The sequence below is a fragment of the Nycticebus coucang genome, chromosome 3, assembly GCF_027406575.1.
Source record: "Nycticebus coucang isolate mNycCou1 chromosome 3, mNycCou1.pri, whole genome shotgun sequence".
NCBI lineage: Eukaryota > Metazoa > Chordata > Mammalia > Primates > Lorisidae > Nycticebus > Nycticebus coucang.
The window spans coordinates 63976411-63997326 of NC_069782.1; the positions used below are offsets into that span (position 1 = coordinate 63976411).

At 46.7% G+C, this 20916-nt stretch overlaps 2 protein-coding genes and 1 pseudogene across 3 annotated transcripts in view; 1 reads left to right on the top strand and 2 right to left on the bottom strand.

Annotated features, from left to right (window-relative positions):
* Positions 1–4: 4 nt before the first annotated feature.
* Positions 5–3959, bottom strand: EIF3G (eukaryotic translation initiation factor 3 subunit G). Its single transcript, XM_053585776.1, has 11 exons — positions 3875–3959; positions 3688–3734; positions 3130–3213; positions 2932–3020; positions 2760–2819; positions 1989–2093; positions 1720–1909; positions 873–980; positions 615–751; positions 426–532; positions 5–128 (listed from the first exon to the last, which is right to left on the bottom strand). Exons 1-11 carry the CDS (start codon positions 3892–3894, stop codon positions 113–115), a joined length of 963 nt encoding a protein of 320 aa, XP_053441751.1. The 5' UTR covers positions 3895–3959; the 3' UTR covers positions 5–112.
* Positions 3900–20916, bottom strand: part of DNMT1 (DNA methyltransferase 1) — a 70597-nt gene continuing 53580 nt past the window's right edge. The window contains exons 39-40 of one of the 2 annotated variants that reach the window (XM_053585773.1): positions 9279–9380; positions 3900–4056 (exon numbers count right to left, since the gene is read on the bottom strand). In XM_053585773.1, the coding sequence (XP_053441748.1) occupies positions 3991–4056; positions 9279–9380 (168 nt within the window). In that variant the 3' untranslated portion in view covers positions 3900–3990. Of the gene's footprint in view, positions 4057–9278; positions 9381–19854; positions 20209–20648; positions 20740–20916 lie in introns of those variants that run through there. The other variant, XM_053585774.1, reaches the window with a different exon arrangement.
* LOC128582461 (AN1-type zinc finger protein 1-like) lies at positions 6457–7481 on the top strand (annotated as a pseudogene).

Below are 20916 nucleotides of genomic sequence, written 5' to 3' on the forward strand. Positions count from 1 at the left end.
GTAGTGCATCTTGAGCCTTTTTATTGTTCTTGGAGCTGGAGCCCCCATCAGGGGGTGCCTCCTTTTGCCAAGGGTCCAGGGCCAAGTGCTGTGCTGGCAGCTGGCAGCTGGCTCAGTTGGTAGATGGCCTAGGGAGAGAGGAGGTAGTGAGGGCTTCAAGAGAGCCTTCCAAGAAGGGCACCCCAAGACCCCTGATACTCAAGCAGGGGTTGTGAAAGAGGGCACATGGATCCAGGGCAGTGGTGGGCCTTAGGCTTGGCAGCTGTTGCCTCCTGCCTATCTGCCCTCTGAAGGTTTGGCAAAGGAAGAGACTGTCACCTCTGAAGAGCATGGGTGACTGCTGCCATTGGGGTAGAGGCCACAGGCATACTAAGTCTTAGCTGTGGTGCTGAGAAAGGGGAATAGGGTTGGGGCAGGGGTCTTACTTGGCCCACTCAACATTGAGGATGAGATGATCGTAGCCAAAGCCAGATACTCCAGCAATGGCGCGTGCGGCATCCTCACGGCGGTGGAAGCTTATGAAGGCAAAGCCCTGAGGATAGACGAGACAGGATTAGGGGATTGGGAGCCAGAACAGATGATCCCCACTCCTTCCACTGTGACCAACCCCCAACCTTGGACTGGCCAGTGGTCTTGTCCTTAGCCAGGTAGATGCGGGAGATGGAGCCAAAGGGCCGGAAGAGCTCCTGTAGGTCAGTCTCACGTGTGTCCTCTGACAGGTTTGTGACACGGATGGTAGCATTGTCATCAGCTGTGTGGGCAAGACAAGGTGGCTGTGAGGGGGAGGACATGCTCATTCCCCACATGTACACACTCTCCAGGATTGACGACAGGGTCCTGGGAAGTGCCCGCCCAGCACCAGGAGCCCTCACCTCTACGGTTAGGCTGCATGGACTCCCCACGGCGACTGGCCCCATCCCGCAGGCTTGGTGGCACATATTTCCCTGTCTTGTTCTGAGCCGCCTGCACAGGCTCCAGCTCTGAGGACCAAAGCACAGTCACGTTCAGCCAGGACACTGGCAGCTCCAGCCCTGACCTGGGCACCATGTAAAGCTGCGTGTGTCCAGGGGCTTGAGGCCTCAGTGAACACAGTGACACCAAGGTCATGTCCCGGGAACTGACACCACTTAGCCCTGCAGGGAACACTAGCAGGGACAGAAACCACAGGGGTGGATACAGTCTCAGGTGCCCACAGCTCTCCACCCCAGGGGGCTGAGAGGCAGAAGGCCAGCCTCACAACACAAGGGGACAGCAGGAATAAGACACACAGTAGAGATAGTCCCCAGATCCCCCATGAGTGGGCAGGTGACACGTGCACCTCATGTGCAAGTCACAGGAGCAGAGTTATCTAGACTACACTCGCCACCAGCAGGTCATGCTGAAGGATGCAGCTGAACAGTCAGGTGTGAACTGCACAGACAAGCACATGCATGTGAGCACACATGGGTGGGGAGATTCAGAACCCTGGGGTAAACTGAGCACACCCAGGACAGTCAATAAAGTCACCAGCACAATCACAGCAGGCCAGTTGCACATGTACAAGGGACAACCATCCCCCAAACACACAAGGCTTAGTCACACGCACAAAAGGATCTGCCAGACACCATCAAACCACGATTATGCCACAGCCTAACAGGCCAACACTGTTGCGTAGGGGGGTGACAGCCACAGATACTGGTGACAGTATCCACGCTGTCAGCAGGTAATCTAGCCCCACACCTCCTGGCAGCTTCTCTTTCTCGCCAGTGGACAGGCCCAGCTGCTCCGCCAGCTCCTTCTGCATGGGCCCCAGCGTGTCCTTGTAGGGGCAGCGGGTGGTCCAGTGGTCCCCTTTGCAGATGCGGCAGGACACTATCTTCTGGCCCTTGAGCTTGTTCATTGGGTCCTCCTCCTCCTGGCAGTTCAGGTCCTGGCAGGGGCAGGTGTGAGCAACTCAAAGGCAACTGCCGCACCATCCCCCCAGCTCTTCAGCTTGCTGCCCAACTTACCTCTTTGCTGGTTATGAATGTCATAGAGACATCATCACTAACGGTAGTGGTGGCCACATTGGGCCCTGGGGGGTCAAACTCTGAGTTCCCAAACTTCTTCCAGTTCTGTGCTCCGGGAGGGAGGAGGGATGGTCAGGGCCCCACACTGAGGCACTCACAACAGCAAAGTGTCTTGGCTTTGAGCCCCATTTCTTGTCTTCCCCCAAACACCCCCAGAACAGTAACAGTGTTACTGGAGACAACCCTAGAATGCAGGGGCAGCTTGAAGGCTGGCCGGGGCTGTGGGAAGACAGAGGCACCCCTGAAGACTGGTGGGACTAGCCCCCAAAAGGGAGTGATACCCAGGGATGTGCAGAATTCACCCTGAAGCAAAACCACCCAAACCTCAGCTTCCTCCCTTAAGACCACAGATGTTTCCCATTTCTCTGGGCTTCTATGGAAATCAAACAAATGAGGAAACACTTCCGTCCAGGTGCCTGTTGTGTGGAGCAAAGTGCATAGAAGAGTGCGTAAATGTATTGGCTGCTATCATTTCTTCCAGAAGCACTCAGCCCTGGATAAACAGGCTATGACCACCTCAAGGGATAGATTGGCTCTTTTCCTCCAGACTGAAAGGTCAAGAGGAATCTAACTCCACCTACTCCTGTGCCCTGGATTTTTCACCCAGGCCTCCATTTTACTTCAACAAAACAGGTACCAACAGTTAAAACCCACCTCTGACCAAGGATTCCCAAGTCCCCTGGGTCAGCTCTGGGGTTAGGAGAGGCTCACCTTCCTCCTTGCAACTGCCTTTGAGGCCTTCCGGGTCTCAATCCTGAAGGTGCGGACAATCTGGGGACAGAAGGGGAGTTGTTAGGACCTCCTACACCTCCATGCTCTTAGGACCTTACCAACCATGCTCCTAAGAACAAGGGTCCCTACTCCCCCGCCTTTCCCCTCCCACCTTGAACTTCTTGCCATCATCATCTATCTTGTACTCGGTCACTGTCTTTACGTTGCCATTGATGACCTCCTTGGGAGGTGGTAGTGGAGCTGGGAGAGGGAAAAAGGCAAGAGGAAGTGAGCCCTGAGTGTCAGAGACCAGGCAGGACAGGGCTGGGGTGAGAGGCAGTCCTAGGACGGAATGGAAGTCATCACTCACCTCCTGGCAGTAGCTCAGGCTCTGGGCTGGTGTCTCCGGTGGCCAGAGGGAGCCCCTTGAGGAGCTCACTGGTGACACATTTGTCTGGGAGAGTGTGGGGAGGAGGGGTCAGATTTAGGAGCTGAGATGAAAGGATGACACCCACACAAAAAGCTGAGGAAGGTAAGACAAAGGACAGAGGCCGGGACAGTGCGCTGTGGGGACTCAGAGTGGCAAGGACAGGGAATCGCCGGCACAAAAGTGGGGGGGCAACCCAAAAAGCCGGCCGGGCGCTAGTACAAAGGCAGGAGAGGCTGGTCCAGAGTCCTTGGGGAGGAGGAGGGGAGCAGCTGAGAGAACCTGGCCAGTGGCGCTGAAGAAGAGGGACTGGCCAGTGAACATCTGCAGAAGGCAACAGGCTGGTCCCGAGGAGGATGACGCGGGGCTGCGGCTAGGGTTGGCCGCCGAGGGGGAATATGGAATCAGACAGCGGTGCCAGCTTGGGGGTCGAAGCAGGCGGCAGTGCGTGGCTAGGCTGGGGACGGGCCGCGGTGACCTGGAGCGCCAGGAGACACTCACCGTCCTCTCCCTCCTCTTCCACCTGGTCGGCCCAACTTGGCTTCGAACTGCGGGGATAAGTTTGCAGGAGGTAAGGGATGGGTCGGCGAGGCCCGGCCCCAGCGCCCGGAGCACACCCAGGCTCCGTAACACTCCACCAAGACCCCGCAACTGCCTTCCAGGCGCCCCTCTACCACTCCCAACTCACTCAAAGTCTCCCGTCGGCATTTCAGAAAGTCTTCCCCACGCAGCTCTGTCCCAGGCCAGAGAGCGGAAGTGGAGTAAAACGAGACTTCCGGTGCCGCTGACGATGCCTAGAGCGGTCTATCCGTGATGCCCACAGCTCCTTCTTGCGGGTGGAGGCGAAGGCACATATGGTTCTGACTTAACCTGGAAGGGAAGATATGGATACTTGCGGCGCACTTACTGTATATCAAACATTGTGAGGAAGAGATAAGCACTCTCATTTTGCAACTGAAGGAACCAAGGGCCAGAAGGAACAAAACAACACTTCGCCTAGGCTGTTCCTTGTCTTTTTTTTGGGTGTGGGGGACAAAGTCTCACTTAGTCGCCCTGGGTAGAGTGCCATGGTATCATAGATCACAACAACCTCAAACTCCTGGGCTCAAGAGATCCTCCCGCCTCAGCCTCCTGAATAGCTGGGACTACAGGCACTGACCCACAATGCGGGGCTAGTTTTTTTATTTTTAGTGGAGAGGGAGTCTCACTTTTACTCAGACTGGTCTCAAATTCCTGAGCTCGGGCAATCCACCCACCTTGGTTCCCAGTGCTAGGATAACAGGAGCCCCTCCCCGATCTTATCTTCTTTCTTGATTTGGATGATCAAGATCTTAAATGACCCCCCTCAGCTATCCTCCCTCCTCCCCTCTGTAGCATTCTTGGCTCTCTAGTATAATTTCGTGCGTTTGCTTTTTTTTTATTCTGCTCCTTCAGGTAATAACATGTATTCATGTATGACTCTCCAGGGCATGAAAACTGGTTGTGGTGGGGGGGAAACCTTAATTTGTGACCCTCCAAAGCCAGTCCTATCAGACAAACACTTATTCCTAAGTATTTAATTTCTACCTTTAGGGAGGAATTAAATGTAATTTAGTTGAAATTAATTGTTTTTTTTAGAGTACCATGGCGTCACAGCTCACAGCAACCTGAAACTCTTGGGCTCAAGCGATTCTCTTGTCTCAGTCTCCGGAGTAGCTGGGACTACATGTGCCTGCCACGACGCCCTGGCTATTTTTAGAGACCAGGTCTTGCTCTTGCTCAGGCAGGTCTTGAAACTGTGAGCTCAGGCAGTCCACCCACCTCAGCCTCTCAGAGTGCTAGGATTATAGGCGTGAGCCACTGCGCCTGGCCTGAAATTAATTGATTTAAATTCACTTTAAAATAATTCCGTTTTTTTCCTTAGGGCAAAGGTGATAATGAAAAAAAAAAAGTAGAGAAAAACTGCTTTTAGAATGTCAGCTACAGAAAGCAGACATGATGCCTACACTGTGCATGTAGTATATGCACGATTAATAGGCATTTTGGGAAAGTGGGAACCAGATTATAAAGGACTTTCTAAACTGACTAAAGAGTTTTGGCTCTTTATCCTTTCGGCTGAGGGGTGTGAGGTCTCCAAAGTGTTCTGAGTGGTGACCCAGTTTAAATTTAGTTGAAATTAGATTTTCTTTCCTTTTTTTTCCTTAAAGACAGACAACACCCATGGGCAGCACCTGTGGCTCAAGGAGTAGGGCGCTGGTCCCATATGCCGGAGGTGGCGGGTTCAAACCCAGCCCCGGCCAAAAACCACAAAAAAAAAAAAAAAAAGACAGACAACACCCAGATATTTGTTTTAAGAGACAGAGTCTTACTCTTGCTCAGGCTGGTCTCGAAATCCTGAGCTCAGACAGTCCCCCCCTGAATGCTAGGATTACAGGCGTGAGCCACTGCACCCGGCCTAAGCTTTTTGGATGGAAACTTGAGGCCTGCTAAAACTTAAAATGCATGTATGAATTTTCCTTAATGCCTGTTAATAATTAAACATGTGAGTAAACTTGTAAATGTATGCACAGATTTAAGAATTAAGATGTCTGTGCAGTATTGTTCATGACTGCAGAAACTGGAAACACCTATGTGCCCATCCATAGACACTGGTTAAATAGATTAGGCGTGCTACGCCATAACTACAAAACGCTGTGTAGTAGATATTTAAGGAGGTAGATCCATTTGTGCTCATGTTAAAAAAAAAGAATTCTCAAGGGTAAGAGGAGGAAGCAAGATGTAAAAGGGCATATATTTTAGGAATTGATATTATATAAAGTTTAGCCAGGCGTTGTGGCGGGCGCCTGTACTGTAGTCTCACCTACTTGGGAGGCTGAGGCAAGAGAATTGCTTAAGCCCGAGAGTTTGAGGTTGCTGTGAGCTGTCACACGACAGCACTCTACCCACTCTACCGAGGGCAACATAGTGAGACTGTCACCAAAACAAAAAAAAGGGGGGGGGTTCAGGCCCGACCCGGCCAAACTGCAAAAAAAAAATAGCCGGGATGGGGCGGTGCCTGTGGCTCAAAGGGGTAGGGTGCTAGCCCCATATGCCAGAGGTGGCAGGTTCAAAAACTACAGGGAAAAAAAATAGCCAGGCGTTGTGGCAGGGGCCTGTTGTCCCAGCTACTGGGGAGGCTGAGGCAAGAGAATTGCCTAAATCCAAGAGCTGGAGGTTGCTGTGAGGTGTGAGAGCCTCAAGCTGTCACCTTAGGTAGAGTGCTGTGGCATCATAGCTCACAGCAACCTCCAACTCCTGGGCTCAAGTGATTCTCCTGCCTCAGCCTCCCAAGTAGCTGGGACTACAGGCGTCCGCCCCAACACCCGTCATTGTTGTTTGGTGGGCCCAGGCTGGATTCAAATCCGCCAGCTCAGGTGTATATGGCTGGCACCTTAGCCGCTTCAGCCACAGGCGCTGAGCCACAAATTTTATATATTAACATTATTTGTGAGGCACTGGAGATGGCAGAGTTGGATGTCGGGAAGCTCTGCCAGGTGACACACCGCGGGCAGTGAGGAGATTCAAGAGTCACCATCCCAGGCCCGCTTTGACTCCACACAGTGCAATGGATTTTCTTCCATTTATTTCTGATGGTTGTTCGGGAATATTTTGCCTTAAACACAGAAACAAGGAATCTCATGGTTGTCTTGATGTAACAGTAATCAATGAGAGTCTGAAGACAGATAAATATAAATCTTACCCATGCTCATTCAAGGACTGTGCGGAAAGAAAACCTGTGGCAGCTGTGTGTCCTTAGTGTGAGAAGAAAATTTGCCTAAGACACAGTCATTGGTCAGATCATGAGTATGAAAAACTGGAAATCCCAAAGTTTCGTATAGCCACCACTCAAAAACCTGTGAAAGACAATATTGATTCCAAGACAAGAGAGACAAGTAAACAACAGAAAGGTGCAAAGAACAGTCAAACAGCTGCAAAGGGGGCACAGATGAAGTTAAAGATATAAGCTGATGGGAATAAGTCATTGTTACAGACAGAAAGAATTTACATGCAGGTTTTCCTAAGGGCAGCAAAGAGAACAGCAAAGCTATGTTCTTTTATCACCAATGAAGCATCGGGAGGGTCACATACTCTAAAACTTCTCTAGCTAGTCTTACAAATGACGGTAACAGATTAACAGCTAAGAAATTGAGGTTATGTCACATTTCTTCATGAGAAGCCTTACCTTTGGATCATACTTGGAAACCTGGATTGCTAAGGATTATCCTTTATTTAATGGTTGAAATATTATCTTGGAATATCTATTTTTTTTTTTTTGAGACAAGAGTCTCATTATGTCGCCCTGGGTAGAGTGCCATGGTGTCACAGCTTATAGCAACCTCTTAAGTGGTTCTCTTGCCTCAGCTTCCCAAGTAGCAGGGACTACAGGTGCCCACCACAACACCCGGCTATTTTTTGGTTGTAGTTGTTATTGTTTGGCAGACCCCAGCTGGATTCAACCCCACCAGCTCTGGTGTATGTGGCTGAGCTACAGGCACCAAGCCGAAATGTTGATTCTTACTTAGAATATGATTCAATGATTCAAGCCAGAAATCACAAGGCAACTTCTATGTACACATTAAGTCAATACCTTAAAAATTTTTTTGCAGTTTTGGCCAGGGCCAGGCTTGAACCCGCCACCCCTGGTATACTCCTTGAGCCACAGGCACCACCCCTAAATACTATTATTTTTTAAAGTTTTTTTCAGCTTATTTCCATTTCATTATTTTTTCACATTATCAGTTTTCTATTAAATTTTAATTAGCTTTTATTAGGTTATGCTGTAGTAGAAAGAACAAAAGTGTGTTTCCAGCAGGAAACAGTCAGCTGTTGACTGGCTGTAGCACTGTTCCACATCATCTTCATTCCAGGATTCATTCATTTCATCTTCATTCCAAGCTAAAGGAACAACCCTTATAGGGGACTTTGCCATTCTTTTGGAAGAGGGAGAAGAGATGATAGAAACTGCAGACCTCTCTCAGAAGATACATGCATAATTTTTTACTTTTAGCAAATCACATGGCCAAGCCTACCATCATGGAGCCAGAAAGTATAGGCTTACTCTCTACTTAAATTATCATGTGTCAATTGTGTGTACATGAATTACAGAAATTAAGAGATTATCTCATTCACTCTTCTAAAATGTTTAGATGAGAAATGTCAGGCCTAGAAAGGGAAACTAATTTTCTAGGTAACATCTAACTGCAATAGGACGTATTTCTGATTAAAGACCCTCCTCCAGGCTGGGCAGCTATAGCTCAGTGGCTAGGGTGCCAGCCACATACACCGGAGCTGGCAGGTTCGAACCCAGCCCAGGCCTGCCAAACAATGACAACTGCAACCAAAAAATAGCTGGGCGTTGTGTCCCAGGTACTTGGGAGGCTGAGGCAAGAGAATCGCTTAATCCCAAGACCTTGAAGTTGCTGTGAGCTGGGACACCATGACACTCTACCCAGGGAGACATAATGAGACTCTGTCTCAAAAAAAAAAAAAAAAAAAAAGAAAAAGAAAAAAAAACCTCCTAAAGGAAGAGCAGAGAGGGAAGGAGGGGGTGGGGTGGGGCCATGGTGTGTGCCATACCTTTTGGGGGCAAGGCATGATTGCAAGAGGGACTTTGCCTAACAAATGCAATCAGTGTAACCTGGTTTATTGTACCCTCAATGAATCCCCAACAATAAAACAACAACAAAAAAAAGACCCTCCTCCAATAAGATTTATCTTTTTTAGTATGAGTGTATTATAATAAAAAATGTGTTATTTAAAAAAAAATGTATTTGTGATATATGTGAGATGTAACATATAAATGTATTTTTTATCTCTTTTGTGTATCCACTAACTTCAGTTACCTTAGGACTGACCTAAGGAAATACATATTTAAGTACATTAAGTCATCTAGATGGTATTGGGCTGGATGCAGTGGCTCACACCTGTCATCCCACCACTTTTGGATGTTAAGGCAGGAGGATTGCTTGTAGCCAGGAGTTTGAAACAAGCTTAGGCAACACAGAGAGACCGATCTCTACAAAAAATAGAAAAATTAGCCAGGCACGATGGTGTGCACCTGTAGTGCCACCTACTTGGGAGGCTGAGGCAGGAAGATCACTTGAGTTCAGGAGTTCAAGGCTGCAGTCAACTATGATGACACCACTGCACTCCAGCCTGGGTGACAGAGGTAGACCCTGCATTCAAAAAAAAAAAAAAAAAGTACGCTACTATTCACAGCAGCTTTATTTACAACATCCTCAAACTGGAAACAACTTATATAATTTGCTCAAAATGCCACAATTAAATACTACACAGTGGATGGCTTAAACAACAAAAATTTATTTTCACACAGTTCTGAAGGCTGGAAGTCCAAGATCAAGGTGTCAGCAGGGTGGATTGGTTTCTTCTGAACCTGGGGCATCTTCTCCCTATGTCTTCATGTGGCCTTCTCCTCTAAGTACATCTGTGTCCTAGTCACCTCTTTTTATAAAGAAATCAGATTGGATTAGGGCCCACCCTAATGACCTCATTTTAACTTAGTTACCTCTTTAAAGGTCCTGTCTAGTAATGAAGCCACATTCTGAGGTCCTAGAGTAGTGGTTCTCAACCTGTGGGTTGCAACCCACATAGACTGTATTAGAGGGCCACAGCATTAGGAAGGTTGAGAACCACTGGCCTAAAGCATTAGAATTAGCATTAGCATTCACAACATATGAATTTGGGGGATGCACAATTTAGCCCATAACACAATTCAAACATCCACCAGCAAACAATTGTGTAAAGAAAGATAAGCTGTGGTCCATCTCAGCAATGCAATAGCAAACAACATCCTGATATACACAATGATGTGGATCCATGACCCGATACACAATGGGTCCTTTTGTGTGAAATACTCATATAGGCACAACTCATCTACAGCAACAGAAATCTGAACTCTGATGCTCTGTGGGGTAGGGAGAAGACTGGTTTGAGAAGGTGATGGGAATTTTCTGTTTTGACCTGGTAAATGAAGACATTGATAAATACATGTCAAAAATAATCCCGCTGCACACATAAAATCTGTGCACTTTAGTAATAAAATCTGGAGAACAAGATTCAGAGACACTCCATTCCAATTCTGGCTTTTTTTTTTTTTTTTTTTTTTTGAGATAAGAGTCTATGTCGCCTTCAGTAGAGTGCTGTTGCTGTCACAGCAATCTTAAACTCTTAGGCTTAAGCGACTCTCTTGCTTCAGCCTCCCAAGTAGCTGGGACTACAGGCGCCTAACACAACGCCCAGCTATTTTGTTGTTGTTGCTGTCATTGTTTTTAGCAAGCCCAGGCCAGGCTCGAACTGCCAGCCTTGGTGAATGTGGCCAGCGCCCTAACCACTGAGCTACAGGCACCAAACCTCCAATTCTGTTTTATTTTTATTATTTGTAGCATTTTTCTTTTTTTTTTTTTTTTTTTCTTTTTTTGTAGAGACAGAGTCTCACTTTATGGCCCTCAGTAGAGTGCCGTGACCTCACACAGCTCACAGCAACCTCTAGTTCCTGGGCTTAAGCAATTCTCTTGCCTCAGCCTCCCGAGTAGCTGGGACTACAGGCGCCCGCCACAACGCCCAGCTATATTTATAGCATTTTTCACTCTCTAAAATCATTTCATTCATTTGTGGTATTTGCCTGTTTCTTTTGTGAGGTAAGAGAGAGAGTACCCATCTGTCCTATTGCTACCTGACCAGGCTCAGAACTGGGACTAGGATGAATTTATTTTTCTTTCTTTTTTTTTTTTTTTTGAGACAGAGTCTCACTTTATGGCCCTTGGTAGAGTGCCGTGGCGTCACAGCTACCTCCAACTTCTGGGCTTAGGCGATTCTCTTGCCTCAGCCTGCTGAGTAGCTGGGACCACAGGCGCCTGCCACAAGGCCCAGCTATTTTTTTGTTGCAGTTTGGCCAAGGCCAGGCTTCAGTATATGGGACCGGCACCCTACCTACTGAGCCACAGGTGCTGCCCTAGAGTTTATTTTTCAATCAACAGTTTCTGTAAGTTTTCTCTTGGTGATCAGAGATGGCTGCATGGGAGCAAGGATAAAGCAGATAAGTATGGGGCCAGGTACGATGGCTCACACCTATAATCTACCACTCTGGGAGGCTAAGGCAAGTGGATCACCTGAGCTCAGAAGTTCAAGACCAGCCTGAGCAAGACCCCGTCTTTAAAAATACAAGAAGAGGGCGGTGCCTGTGGCTCAGTGAGTAGGGCGCTGGCCCCATATACCAAGGGTGGCGGGTTCAAACCTGGCCCCAGCCAAACTGCAACAACAAAAAATAGCCGGGTGTTGTGGAGGCACCTGTACTATAGTCCCAGCTACTCAGGAGGCTAAGGCAAGAGAATCGCCTAAGCTCAGGAGTTTGAGGTTGCTGTGAGCTGTGATGCCATTGCACTCTACTGAGGGGAACATAGTAAGACTCTGTCTCTAAAAAAATAAAAAATAAATAAATAAATGAATAAAAATACAAAAAGAACAAACAAAACTAGCTAGGCATTATGGCAGGCGCCTGTGGTCCCGGCTACTTTGGAGGCTGAGGCAAGAGAATCACTTGAGCCCAGGAGTTTGAGGTTGCTGTGAGCTATGATGCCATAGCACTCTACCCAGGGTGAAAGAGTGAGACTCTGTCTTGATTTATTAAAAAGGAGTGAGGGTGGCACCTCACTTGGGTGGTGGCTCAGTTCAAACCTGGCCCAGACCAAACTAAAGCAAGAAAATGGCCAGGCATTATGGTGGGCGCCTGTAGTCCCAGCTACTCAGGAGGCTGAGGCAAGAGAATAGCCTAAACCCAAGAGCTGGAGGTTGCTGTGAGCTGTGATGCCATAGCACTCTACTGAGGGCAACAAAGTGAAACCATCTCTTAAAAAGAAAGAAAAGTGGAGACAAGTGCTGACTATTCATTTTGGTTGCTGTGGGATTTGTACTTTTCTATATATTTTTTTTTTATGTAATTCAATTTATTTTCATTCCTCTCCTTATTTGTTGACTTTTGTTGTTGTTGTTGTTGCAGTTTGGCCGGGGCTGGGTTTGAACTCGCCACCCTTGGTGCATGGGGCTGGCACCCTACTCGCTGAGCCACAAACACCACCCACTTTTCTATATTTCTTTAAAGGTTCCAAACATAGTTGAGGGAGAGAACCAGATGGCAAAGAGATATGCACAGCAGAATATCATTTGTGTAATTTTCTTTTAGTGACAGGAGTCTTGCTATGTTCCCCAGGCTGGACTCGAACTCCTGGGCTGAAATGATCTTGCCTCAGCCTTCTGAGTAGCTGGGACCAACAGGCACGTGCCACCGCTCCCAGTTCTACCTAATGTTTTAAAGAAATAGGAAATACTAAATTGATGGATATACAGATGTGGTAACAGTCACAAAACGGAGACAGAAAGGAGACATGGTAATGTCCTCATTGTGGTTGTGTCTGGGGAAGTAGATGGGGACCTGCGAGACCCCCCCAAATGGGCTCTGCAATGCTGTCTTGCATGTTAGTTTCACTATAAAACAACCTGCCCATGGCAGTTCCTCAAAACATTAAAAATAGAATTACTATATGACCCAGCAATTCCACTTCTGGTTTATGCCCATAAGAATTGAAACATAAGAATTGAAACTCTTGGACAGCTATGGGCACAGCAGCATGATTCACAATAGCAACCAAGTGCCCATGGAGGATAAATGGATAAACACGGTGTATTTGATGATTACCTATGTACCATGGAGTATGAGACTAAGAAGGAATGAAATTGTGATACATGGTGTAACATGGACAAACCTTGAAAACATACTAAGTGAAACAAGCTGACACAAAAGGCCAAGTATCCTATGATTCCACTCACATGAGCTACCTAGATCAGCCAACTCCACAGAGACAGAGAGCAGAACAGAGGTTACCAGGAGCTAGGGGAGGAGGAATGGGGAATTGGTTTTTTTTTGTTTGTTTTTTGTTTTTTGAGACGAGTCTCACTTTGTCATCCTCAGTAGAGTGCCATGGTGTCATAGCTCACAGCAACCTCAGACTCTTGGGCTCAAGCGATTCTCTTGCCTCAGCCTAACTCTGGCTCAAGCTGGTCTCGAACCTTTGATCTCAGGCAATCCACTCGCCTCAGTCCCCCAAGTACTAAGATTACAAGCATGAGCCACTATGACAGCCAGGAATCAGTGTTTAAAGGGTACATTTTCTGTTTGGGATGACAAAAAAATTCTAGAAATAGATATCAGGGATGGTTGGTTGTGCAACAATGTCAATGTATTTAATGCAATGGAATTGGCACTTTAAAATGGTTAAAAAAATACACAACATACAAAATCAGTGAGTACAAGTCAATCATCCTTCTATAGGTAAAGACTACTGTTCAGAAGTTTGGAAAAACATTTCATTTATATTAGTAACAAATAAACTGAACACCTAAGGATCAAGTTCTGAAATCCAAAAGATCTGGATAAGGACAGAAGCGGTGGCTCACGCCTGTAATCCTAACAACACTCTTGGAGGCCGAGGTGGAGGTGGGTTCTCCCTGAGCAAGAGTGAGACCCTGTCTCTTCTAAAAATAAAAAACTGAGGCAAGAGGATCGCTTGAACCCAAGAGTTTGAGGTTGGTGTGAACTACGATGCCACAGCATTCTACCAAGGGTGACAAAGAGAGATTCTGTCTAAAAAAAAAAAAAAAAAGATCTGGATGAAAATTTGAAAATGCTATGGGGGACAAAAGAGGCTACCTGAATAAACAGAAGGACCAACCAACTCTGTTCTCAGAAAGGAATGCTTGTTGACCGGCACAGTGACTCAACCCCTGTAACCCTAGCACTGGAAGCGAGAGGATTGCTAGAGGCCAGGCGTTCAGGAGCAGCCTTAGCAAGAGTGAGACCCTGTCTATACAAAAAATAGAAAAATTAGCTGGGCATGGAAGTGCACATCTATAGTCCCAGATACTAGAGAAGCTAAGACAGGAGCATCGTTTGAGCCTAGGAGTTGGAGGTTATAGAGAGCTATGATGATACCACTACACTCCAGCCTGGGCAACAGAGTCAGACTGTGTCTCTTAAAAAAAAAAAAAAGGCTCAGCGCCTGTGGCTCAAGCAGCTAAGGCGCCAGCCACATACACCTGAGCTGGCGGGTTCGAATGTAGCCTGGGCGCATCAAACAACACTGACGGCTGCAACCAAAAAAATAGCCAGGCGTTGTGGTGAGCACCTGCGGTCCCAGCTACTTGGGAGGCGGAGGCAGGAGACTCGCTTGAGCCCAGGAGTTTGAGGTTGCTGTGAGCTGTGATGTCACAGTACTCTACCCAGGGTGACATCTTGAGGCGGCTGTCTCAAAAAAGAAAAAAAAAAAAAAAGGAAGTGTTGTCAATATTCCAGTTTTCTGTAAATTTAATGCAGTCCCTATAAAAAGACCTACTGAGTTTGTAGTGGATGTGCCAATTCTAAAGTTCTGATCCAGCTAATCAACTCCCGGAAAAATATCCTTGATGTGGATTCACGCGTTTACACAGGTGTATGATATTTTTTTTTTTGAGACAGAGTTTCACTTGGTCACCTCAGTAGAGTGCTGTGGCGTCAGAGCCGACAGCAACAGCAAACTCTTGGGTTCAAGCGATCCTCTTGCCTTAGCCTCCCAAGTAGCTGGGATTACAGGCGCCTGCCATAATACCCAGCTATTTTTTTAGAGACAGGGTCTCACTCTTGCTCAGGCTGGTCTCAAACTTGTAAGCTCAAGCAATCCATCTGCCTCAGCCTCCCAAGTGCTGGGACGACAGGCATGAGCCACTGTGCCCGGCCCAGGTGTAAGGTATGTACAGCCATCCCTCTGTATCCATAAGGGACTGGTTCCAGTCCCCCTAGGATACCAAAATCCAAATATGCTGAAGTCCTTTATATAAAATGGCATATTTGCATAAAACCTACATAAATCCTCCAATACACTTTAAGTATTAAGTCATCTCTAGATTCCTTATATTAAGTAACACCATGCCTATGAAAAACTTCATTCTTGTTTTTTTGTTGCTGTTTTCGATAGCACAACACTCTATCAAGATACTAGCTTCTCTAGTATCTGGGACTATAGACACTTTGTCACCCTTGATAGAGTGCTGTGGTGCAAAAGCTCACAGCAACCTCAAACTCTTGGGTTCAAGCAATTCTCTTGCCTCATTCTGCCAAGTAGCTGGGACTACAGGCGCCCACCACAATGCCCAGCTATTTTTTGCTCTTGCTCATGCTGGTCTTGAATTCATGAGCTCAGGCAATCCACCCACCTTGGCCTCCTAGAGTGCTAGGATTACAGGCATGAGCCACCGCGCCCAGCTGAAAAACTTCTTGCAGATTCACCATAATACATGGTGCATGGCAAACTCAAGTTTTGCTTTCTAGGAGTTAGAAAATATTCAGAAAAAATTCCACTATCTGTCATTGGTTGAATCCACGGATGTGGAACCCATGGATATGGAGTGCCAGCTACCACAATTTGATCGACTGCTCATTGAGGGATGGGCAGTTTCTAAAAAGAAAGATAAACAGTTTAAAATAAGGGTGTTCTAGGATCTATTGCACAACATAGTGACTACAGTTAATAACATTAAAATCTTAGCACTTTTTTTTTTTTTTTTGGTTTTTGGCTAGGGCTAGGTTTGAACCCACCACCTCCGGCATATGGGATCGGCGCCCTACTCCGTGAGCCGCAGGCACCACCCCTAAAATCTTAGCACTTCTTTTTTTTTTTTTTTTGGTTTTTGCCTGGGGCTAGGTTTGAACCCACCACCTCCGGCATATGGGATCGGCGCCCTACTCTGTGAGCCACAGGCACCACCCCTAAAATCTTAGCACTTTTTTTTTTTTTGTAGAGACAGAGTCTCACTTTATGGCCCTCAGTAGAGTGTCGTGGCCTCACACAGCTCACAGCAACCTCCAACTCCTGGGCTTAAGCGATTCTCTTGCCTCAGCCTCCCGAGTATCTGGGACTACAGGCACCCGCCACAATGCCCAGCAATTAATCTTAGCACTTTTCAAGAATACAAGTGTTCACCACAAAAATAAGTAAATGAAGTAATGCATGTTAATGAGCTTGATGTGGCCATTTCATGATGTATATTTCAAAATATGTTGTACACAGTATTTTTTTTTCTTTAAAAAAATTTTTTTTTGGTAGAGACAGTATCTCACTATATCGCCCTCGATAGAGTGCTGTGATGTCACACAGCTCACAGCAACCTCCAGTTCCTGGGCTTAGGCGATTCTCTTGCCTCAGCCTCCCGAGTAGCTGGGACTACAGGCGCCCACCACAATGCCTGGCTATGTTTTTGTTGCAGTTCAGCCGGGGCCGGGTTTGAACCCACCACCCTTGGTTGGTGTATGGAACCGGCACCCTACTCACTGAGCCACAGGCGCTACCCTCTTTTTAAAATTTTTTACAAACTCTTGTGAGGGTTTTCAATAGATTGTGACAAGGGAGCTGCTCTGCTACATATGAAACCCTGATCCAGAAGCAAGTTGTCTATGAAAGATTTAGCACCAGGTTCCTCACAGACATGCACTGTTTCCCAGGACAAGGGTCTGAAGTATATACAACTGTGTTTGCTAATTTTAAAAAAATTAATGTAATAAGGGTATTATATTAATGTAGTAAAGGTATCTACTTAGCAATAAACAGAAACTGCTGACACATGAACAGCATAGATGAATTCAAAGCACCACAAGAGAGAACACAAACACAAGAGCTACACTGGCCTGAGCAGGCGAAACCAGCCAGAATTGGACTGGATGTTGCCTGTTGACAGACAAGAGGCACAAAGTGGCTTCTAGGGTGAAGGAAACATTCTATACCTTGATAAGAACATGGGCTATAGACTTATATTCTTATTTTAAGAGATAGGTCTTACTATGTTGTCCATTCTGGATTTGAACTCCCTGAGCTGCAGGGATCCTCGTCTCAGCCTCCCAAGAAGCTGGGACTATAGGTGTATACCATGATATCCAGCTATATTCGTTTATCAAATTCAAGCTGAGCACTTTGGGAAGTTGAAGTAAGAGGACTGGTTGAGGTCAAGTGTTCAAGACCCACCTGAGTAACACCTCCAGATCCCATCTCTATATGGATCCCTGCCCCGATAGCCTCAGCTACTTGGGATGATGAGATAAGAGGGTCGTTTGAGTCCAGGAGTTTGAGGTTGCAGTGAGCTATGATCATGCCACTGCATTCTAGCCCAGGTGACAAAGCAAGACTATCTCAAAAAAATAAAAATAAAAATCAAGGCCAGGTGTGGTGGCCCATGCCTGTAATCCCAGCACTTTGGGAGACCAAGGCGGGAAGATTCCATGAGCTCAGGAGTTCAAGACCAGTCCAAACATAAGTGAGACCCCGTGTATACTAAAAACAGAAAAACTAGCTAGGCATCATGGTAGGTACCTGTAGTCCCAGATACTTGGGAGACTGAGGCAGAAAGGGTCACTTGAGCCCAAAAGTTTGAGGTTACTGTGAGCTAGACTGACAGAGCCAGGGCATTCTGGTCCAAGGCAACAGAGTGAGACTATCTCCAAAAAAAAAAAAAAAAAGGAGTGAAAGGGACAGACAGGTATTCCTAGGTAGAATGACCTTTAAGGTACAAAGTTTTAACAGATGCTACACTTAATAGCAAAGGCAAGATATGCACATGTGCTTGTACATGCATATAGAACAACCTTGGAAGAAGACAGGACTGTGGTCTTGGTCAAGACGCTGGGGAATTAGACAGCATGCCTCACTTTATACTCACTATATACTTTTTAATGACTTTTGAAGCTTTAAAAAAGCATAGAGCATATTTTTATAAAACCTGATGGGAGAACTTTACCATATGCCATATTAAGCTGTTGTATTTTCCATATGAATTTGGTACCTGTTTGAAAAGCTAAAATCCCTGTTTTAGTCCTTATAAAAGTGATTCATGTGTGAACTTGAGGATGTCACAGAAATGTGAAAGAAAACACATTTATGATCTGGGGGTAGAGTAGGCCTTTCTAAATGGGCTAAGAGAAACAAGTGACAAATATAAATGAATCTATCCACTAAAAATAGAAAATCTCTGTATGGCAGAGACATGATGAATCAAGATGATTCAAGCAATGGTAATTATCTCTAACACCCAAGGAACTCCCAGCAGGACAAAGTCCTGCAGTCACCACAGAGAGAAGGGACAAGTTCCAGACCCTATCTGGGCATGGTGGCATATGTCTGTAGTCCCAGCTACTCAGGAGGATTACTTGAGGCCAGGAGTTCAAGGCTGCAGTAAGCTACAAGTGATAAAACAAGACCCTATCTTAAATAAAACTAACAAGATTTCATTATTCAATTGACAAGGATTAAACAGAGGCAGCAGGGTGAAAAGAAGTTCACTATTGGTGGGAACAGTATTGGCTGCCCCAGAAGTGTAGCCCAGCTACATGCTTTGAGTCTAAAACAATGAGACATTGATACTCACTGACCCACGCATCCCTTTTCCAGACATTTCCCTGAAGGACACAAGGCAAGAGAATGTACAAGGAGTTTATGACAGGAGGAAAGGAAACACTTGCAAGGCGTGGTGGCTCATGCCTGAATCCCAGCACTTTAGGAGGCTGAGGTAGGTGGACTGCCTCAAGTTCAGGAGTTCAAGACTAGCCTGAACAAGAGAGAGACTCTCTGAAAAAAATAGCTGGGTGTTGTGTTGTGTTGTCCCAGCTACTTGGAAGCTGAGGCAAGAGAATCGCTTAAGCCCAAGAGTTCGAGGTTGCTGTGAGCTGTGACACCATGGCACTCTACCCACGGCCACAAAGTGAGTTTTTTTTAAAAAAAAAAAAAAAAAAGAGGGAAACACCTAACAACTGAGGAAATTTAGTGAACTTCGTGTTCCAACTAAATTGAGTCCTATGGTCTTACAACTAAAACATCTGACTTGGTGGAGTGAAATTACAGCTGATGTGCAAGCCAAGAGGGCCGCTTATGATGGCAGACACAAAGGTGGTAGGGTAAGTGGTAACCCAGCATCCTGGTGGGCCCCTGGGTCATGTGGGCCACTGACACTTTTTCATGTGCTTCTGTTTTGCTGGCATTTTATAATGAGCCTTTTCCCCAAAAAGAGAAAAAGTTCATTCACCTCAGGGTTGAATTTCATTGAGTATAGAAATCCCAGCTAACAGTCTTAAATAAAGGGTTTTGTCTGAGAGTAGGGGAGGCCAAAGCTCTGAGGGCAGCTCAGTGGTGACTCCTTTCTGGTTCTACCATCCACTGCATGGGGCTTCCATCCCATGTAGGATGGCTGCTACAGCATCAACACAGCCCAAAACTGGCCAAGACTGTTTCTTTAAATGGCTTTCCTGGAAGCCACATTAACACGTTACACTTGCGTCTCATTGGACTAGAACTGAGTCGCATATGTTGACACCCCAGCCCCAAACACACAGACCCATGCCCCAGCAAGGACAAAATCCTACAGTCACCACAGAGAGACGGGGCCAAGTTCTAGACCTATCTGGGCATGGTGGCATATGTCTGTAGTCCCAGTTACTCAGGAGGTTGAGGTAGGATTACTTGAGGCCAGAATTTCAAGACTGCAGTCCCCTTTAGCATAGAGGAGCCTATTCCTGTCTGGCCTCAGTGAGAGACCTACATAAATCACAAGTCACCACCCAGGGTGGTTTATAGGAGAGATTTATTTGAAGAAATATTACAACATATAAAAACTACATAAAGTCTTAATTTCCACTTACACAGTGGGTAGATTTGATATAATGGCATAATAAAAAAACTTTTAAAATCCAGAACACACAAGGCACGGCACAATTTGATCACTAAGTCATCAGTTGATAAGCAAACCTCACAGAATAGCTGTGTGTCAGCCAAGGCCACGAACACCATGTACAACACGTTTGAAATGACAGATTTCAACAAGTTAAAAATACAACATCAGTGCATAAATTCCTGGTGCCAGAAACAAGGTGAGGGAGGGCAAACTAGTCCTTAGCAGCTTTCTCCTCCTTTATTTTAGCTGAAGGGAAACAAAAGGAAAAGTCACTCTTAGGAATATACCGCAATAGGTAAGCACAACAGACATGTTCAATCCGGAAACATGATAATGCCCAGGCACCCCTGTTAGCAGTTGACCTATGTGGACAGCATTCGTGGAGACTGAGCCAGCTTCAAATGATCCGTAGAGGCTACTACACCCAGTCTGAGGCAGGTGCCTGCCAAGCCAAACTCACTTAGGAGCGAGGAAAATGGCCCACCTGACTACATGCCAGGCCCCTGGGTTTAAGCACTTTAAAACACATGCAATTTGCTTGCCCCTTGAGAAAAATGGGGCCACCAGGGCTGGGAGGGTATGTGACTCGACCAAGCCCCAGAGTCTAGAGCATCCCAGCTTCCCCTGCACCCCCCCCCCCCCAGAGGGAGGTCAGCCCAGGAAAACGACCACCTTCCTTGCTATACCTGAGGCACTCTCTCGAGCTTTGGCCAGCATACAGAGCTTGATCTCCAAACCAATGGCTTTAGCCAGGGGAGGCGGCACGGCATTGCCCACCTGCAGAAGGGGAGGAGGGCACTTGCTGTGGCACAGCCAGCCAGATGCCCAGGGGTAGGTGTGCTGGGGCCTCTGCTCAGGACAAGAATGATGAGGGCGCCAGGCCGCAGGGGAGGAATCCTGGGCTCCTGTTCACATGGGTCCCCAGAGCACATCTATCATAAAGCCCACAGATCC

What these genes read in the sequence shown, in the direction of transcription:
- EIF3G (XM_053585776.1), bottom strand. Translation starts at nt 3,894, where the DNA reads ATGCCGACGGGAGACTTTGA. An exon ending in CATTCATAACCAGCAAAGAG is followed by an intron (nt 1,910 to 1,988) that starts GTAAGTTGGGCA and finishes TGCCCCTGCCAG; the next exon opens with GACCTGAACTGCCAGGAGGA. An exon ending in AGACCACTGGCCAGTCCAAG is followed by an intron (nt 533 to 614) that starts GTTGGGGGTTGG and finishes GTCTATCCTCAG; the next exon opens with GGCTTTGCCTTCATAAGCTT.